General features: G+C 37.4%; 1 protein-coding gene across 4 annotated transcripts in view; it reads left to right on the forward strand.

The window, feature by feature from the left end:
• JHY (junctional cadherin complex regulator) overlaps nucleotides 1-3,253 on the forward strand; it is a 58,762-nt gene extending 55,509 nt beyond the window's left edge. For 3 of the 4 annotated variants that reach the window (XM_072822418.1, XM_072822419.1, XM_072822420.1), the window contains exon 9: nucleotides 2,796-3,253. In XM_072822418.1, the coding sequence (XP_072678519.1) occupies nucleotides 2,796-2,993 (198 nt within the window). In that variant the 3' untranslated portion in view covers nucleotides 2,994-3,253. Of the gene's footprint in view, nucleotides 1-1,711; nucleotides 2,394-2,795 lie in introns of those variants that run through there. The other variant, XM_072822421.1, reaches the window with a different exon arrangement.
• The last annotated feature ends 2,820 nt before the right edge of the window (nucleotides 3,254-6,073 follow it).

The following is a 6,073-nucleotide window of genomic DNA, read 5'->3' on the forward strand; positions in this document are numbered from 1 at the left end:
TTGCAGGAAACGTTCCTTTATAAAGCTACCATCATTCACAGATATTGATATGCAAATAACACGTACACATATGATGCTGTAAGCTCAGCCTGAAGTTCATCATGGTCTTTAGCCCTCCACATGTTTTCTTCATAGTGTTTCAAGTTTGTCACACATAAAAATGGACATAGTAAGGCTAGCAGACAGGAAAAGATAGTCAACGTCACTCATCATCAGGGAAATGCAAATCAAAACCACAAGGAGATCACCTTACACTTGATCAGAGGGCTAGAATCAAGACAAGAAATAACGAGCATTGGTGGGGATGTGGAGAAGGAGGCAGGAACCCTCATGCACCACTGGTAGGAATTTAAATTGGTGCAGCCACCGTGGAAAACAGTATGGAGGTTCCTCAATAAATTAAAAATAGAACCACCATACAATCCAATAATCCCACTACTGATTATTTACCCAGAGAATACAAAAACAATGTTTTGAAAAGATATATGCACATGTGTTTATTGCAGTATTCACAACAGTCAAGATACAGAAGCAACCCAAGTGTCCATCTACAGATGAATGGATAAGATGTAGTGTGTGTACGTACACATACACACACACAGGCATTTTACACAGCCTTAAAAAAAAAGGATAAGATGGTGCCATTTGTAACAACATGGATGGACCTAGAGGGTATTACGCTAAGTGAAACAAGTCAGACTAAGAAAGACAAATACCATACAATTTCACTCCTATGTGGAATCTGAAAACCAAATGAACAAAACAAGCAGCAGAATCCAACCTATAAATATAGAGAACAAATTGATGGTGGCTGGAGGGGAGGTAGCGGGGTAATGGGCAAAATGTATGGAAGGGGAGAGGGAAATACAGGCTTCCAGTTAGGGAATGGTAAATCATGGGGACGAAAGGTACAGCACAGGGAATACAGGCAATGATACTGTAATAGCATTGTATGGTGACAATGGTAGCTGCACTTGCGGTGAGCTGAGTATAACACAGAGAAGTTGAATCACTAGGTTGTACACCTAAAACCAACATAACAGGTGTGTCAACTATACTCACATTAGGGGCACCTAGGTGGCTCAGTCGGTTAAGCATCTGCCTTTGGCTCAGGTCATGATCTCAAGGTCCTGGGATCAAGCCCCACATCAGGCTCCCTGCTCAGTGGGGAGTCTGCTTCTCCCTCTGCCCCTCCCCCCTGCTCATGCTCTGTCTGTCTCTCTCTCTCAAATAAAACTTTAAAAATAATTTTTTTCAATTGAATAGTAAGGTGATTTCTTATAGGAAACTAGCAATCCTGATAAGTCCTATTCATTTCCTTCTCTACCATTAAATTTTAAGGAATCAGTGTCTCCTTGTCATTGATGGGTACGTATGTCAAAGAAAAGTCCTTCGTTGTTTCTTTCAAGTTCATGCCCTTATATTATTCCCAAGGTACTATAATATATAGGTTCCTGTAGCCACAAAAAAATGATTTCATAAAATACAGAATGTTCTCCCACTCAAAGGTTGTCCAACTATAAATCAGGATGTGAATGAAGTACATTTGGCAGAGACACCAAGCCTTGTAGAGCTGTCTGTCTCAGCCCCAATAAGAACATGGGACCCTTTGCATGAGGGACAAGTGACCCTTTGGTGCTTTTAGGAATTTGTACTTCATGTTCTCTCTCACAGACCATCATATTTTCTATTTATTGCCATTCTTCCTCAGACCTTGAAGACCTCAGGCCACTTGATTGAGTTTCCATGGTGCTACTTTTTCTTTTTTCTCCAATCCATTATTTTTTCCATGAAGAGATTGAAGACAAGTCTGTAATTACAAATTCCTACAGAAGTCACCTACACACACTGAGAAATTTGGACTTTTTTACCCCTTCCAGCACCTGAACATACCATCTAGTCCCATCTCAGCTATCAAGAAACTTCTTAAAATATAAAATGGATATAAAGACAGATTTAGAAATCATATTTAGTGATCTCATTTTTATTGTAGTGTCTTCTGGAACTGACATCACTGAAAAAAAGAAAGACTGCTTTTTCTAGTCTCCAGATTTCTATAGATCTCCTAAAGAAAAGGATAATTTCCAACCTCTAATAAATGGTTGCTAGAGTTCCAAGAGCCTGGGAACAAGAAGAGTTGATGTAATAATGGAATCTCAATTTTATATCAACTACAGTGATGCCTTTGGTCTCAAGCTGTAGCAAGTCCACTTTGATTGGAATAGTCTGTGAATATCTCCTTAATAGAAGTTTGGTTTTAATAAGACTGCCAGAAACTAAATAGAGCCCCCATGTGAGAAATTGATTTTCAAACACTTGAATAAAACTTCATCTTATAGGGGCACCTGGATAGCTCAGTGGTTGAGCGTATGCCTTTGGTTCAGGTCGTGATCCTGGGGTCCTGGGTTCGAGTCCCACATCGGGTTCCCTGCGAGGAGCCTGCTTTCTCTCTCTACCTGTGTCTCTGAGTGTCTCTCTCATGAATAAATAAATAAAATATTTATTTAAAAAACTCCATTTTATAAAGAAAACACCCAAAGGCACAACTTTGTTTCATTTTTGAGCTCTTTTCCTTAGCATACTGCTGTGTGGTTAACTTACTTTGTTCAAATTGTGTGTTATATTGCATGACTTTCATTTCCCATCCATTCTTCATTCCCCTCTGCATCTTATACTTAATGGTAGCCATAGTGTCCACTCATATTACCAATAAACATTTCCAAAGATTTGATTTAATTTAAGGAATCCAGGACTCACTTCCCACTTCAAATAAAATTTTATCTTTATGCTTTTAGGCTTTGGAGTATGCTAAGACCATCCCCAAACCCAAACCTCCAAGTCTGACTGATCCAGCATCAAAGGAAAAGAAAAATCCCACCTATGCTCGAAAAGAAGACACCCTGCCTGAAATCTCACTGCTTGAAATACTGCAGAGCAGACACGAAAGAGAAAAACAGGCTGTGGCTGCTTTCAAAGTCCTTCACATTGTATAGACAACACATTTGTCAGAGACCAAAAATGCCCAGGGACTGGACGTAGAGAAAAAACTCCAACCAACCTCTCTACCTAGAGAGGGATGACACTCTGTCCTCTCGCTGCAGTTCACATTTGCTTTGTACAGAATTTAAAATATGGGGACCTTATCACATTACAGGGCTATATTTTACTTTCTAGGAAGATTTTTCTATTATTATTTTCAAATCAGAATTTGGGGCCGAATAAGGACTAGGGAATAAAGTCTTTTAGTTTCATACTGGATCTTTTAATTTCTTAAAAAATCTCTACCCTTCCTTGCATAATGAAAACTTTGAAGAGACCCAGCAAAAAAAAAAAAAAATTGTATCTAACTTCTCTCTTACCTTCATGATAAGGAAAGAAAAAAGTATAAACACTTCAGTTTCGAATTAAGTGAATGTAACCTGGACTAACTGCTAGTACATTTGGAGATACTGTTTCCAAAATAGTTCTAAAATCCGAAAACTTAAAAAGTAAAATCTCTAAATTTAGCAAAGGGTTTATATATAAAATTGAAAACATGAAAGCATATTTAGCTTTGCCTATTCAAGTATAACATACCCCAATGTTGTTCTAACAGAGCATCGAGACATAAATTAGAAATCCAACAAGTCCAGAAACATCCACTCAGGAAACTCTGAGTGATACACCTTCTCAAAGCTACTTGCTCCAAGTATGTAAATATGCCAGGCATCTTGCCATCACAAACATCTTAAAATATTACCACATCTGTGCTTTCTCACACACACACACACACACACACACACACACACACACAATGTTAGGTAAGATGAGAAAGCATTCCATACTTTAGTACTGAGTGTCAATAATAATTTTTTTTATTTTTTCATCTTTTGAAACTGATTAAACACTGTAAAATTATCAAGTCTTAAACTAATTGTTGAAGAACTTAATTTTTTCTTGTTTATATTAGACAGGCATTGCATTCTTTGAGAGCCATATCCTGAAATGGGCAGTTTTAACACTAATTTAAGGAAAATTTTGTTTACCTATACAGGCGGCATAAGAACCAGCTTTGGAGAGTTAGCCCTTTGTTACAAACATTTTACATAAACCATGATGTGGTATAAAAGCTACCAGCACATAATTTTCTCTTAAACTAGAAACAATTAGAATTGAAAGTCTGGGGGAAAAAATCACACATATCTGAAGATAAATAATAAATTTATCTATAGTAAATCATGTTTCTGTAGTATTTTGAAAATTATATCATATGTGAAGCACGACTTTGGGAAAATCATAGCCCAAACTGCTCCTAAGATGTATTTGTAAAAGAAGAGGACCCTTCATGGTACATGGTAAAGACTTTTCTAGAAACTTAAGAATTATTCTTTTTTCCAAACAGCCTTAAATTTAAACTTACTCTGGAAGATTAATGCATATAGAGACATTTCCAAATTTAAATGGACAGAGCAAATTTTTAAAGTATTGCATTTCTATTAGAGTACCTTCAAAAAATTCAGATCTTGGAGTGGACTTATCTTGTTCACCTAATTTTTCAGAAAAGGAAATGGAGATCAAGGTCAGATAAATGACTCGATGTCTGTCCGTCGGCGTACTGATAGTAATGGGAGAAGGAGTTAGCCAAGTCTCAACTTCAGCCTTTCAACACCAAGGACAGCGCTCTTTGATTATTTGTAGAAAGGGGTAGTTTTTGTTTTCCGTGTGGGCAAGGAGCATGTTATTACCATGAACTTCCATTTTGGATGTGAACTCCCATTGTTTCAGTTTTAGAAATATGCATTACTACATACTTGATCGTATTTTAACACAATCTGGCAATTTCATAACTACATTGTTAAAGTCAAAAGAGACACACATGAAGTAGCTCAGATGTTGACTAGTGAAAAACACTTTCGTTTTTGAACATTTAAAAAACCCTCTCCCTAACCATTTCCTTGGTAGCTAAGCACTGTTAAATCCTTCAATCCCTTCACACAGTGTCAAGAAACACACTTCGCTGAAGCAGGTGGCACAATTCAGTCTGTGTCAAACATTTCACAGAATCTACTTCCAAGGCAAGTCTGTACCATCCAGTATATAAACCATAGAACATCACAATTCTTTGTCCAAAAATATTGAAAGTGACAAGTGGCATCTAAAAGGGCTGTAGCTACAGAAATAGAACATATTTGCTAAAAGCTGGGGGTTGAGATCAAAGAATGAACCAAAATAAGCCTTTGGGCCCACCTGGTAAGATCTAGCAAATCACTAAGCTACAATGATACTATGACAGCACAGAGATTCTGTAGAAACAGTGAATGACAAATACTTCTTTGCTCCTCCTTGAAAATAAATAGTACCAACAATATTGATCTTCTGTAGACCTAAGTGGATCAGTGATCAATTTTTACAGTATTTCTGCTTCAGATATTCAAGAAGTAAACAATCTGCATATCAGAAAGCAAGGGACTTTAAACCTGAGTGATAGAATGATAGAGGGCCTGCATTTGACCAGATGTTCTATATGCCCAATGAAAGACAGAGGGCCTAATCTGCCTAATTTCTGTGAACTCGTGTAAATAAAGGCCCTTAAAACACATATTTTCTCTTATTATAGACTCCTTTTTTATGGTGTTTTTCCATCTTGAATTGCGAAGGAGAGCATCCTCTTAAGAGGAAGCTTTGTTCCAAGTAGCTGAATTTAATGACAGCTGTCTTCATGATATTGTTTTGTGTATCAAGGAGTCTCTTGGGAGTTATCTAGAAACCAGCCCAAGAAAAGACAATATTGAGGAACAAAATAAAAGGTAAGTCTAGCAAAACACCAACGCCTAATGGTTCCAATTGGGGCCTATTATTGGTTAACGAATCATTGTCAAAACCTCACAGCAAGCATGAGCGTGCAGTCTAGTCTATAGTGAGAAAATGACTCTTCATCCCAACAGTTATTAGCTGGGAGTTGTTTGAAAACACATCCAGTAATTATAACAACACTGGAGCTAATTGAGAACTTTGAGTTGATAGCAAATGGTCTACAATAGCAGACTAGATAAACTCGGGGTTGGGGAGGGAAGGGAGGGATTCTTTTTTACTT

Source organism: Canis lupus, chromosome 3 (genome assembly GCF_048164855.1).
Source record: "Canis lupus baileyi chromosome 3, mCanLup2.hap1, whole genome shotgun sequence".
Lineage (NCBI taxonomy): Eukaryota > Metazoa > Chordata > Mammalia > Carnivora > Canidae > Canis > Canis lupus.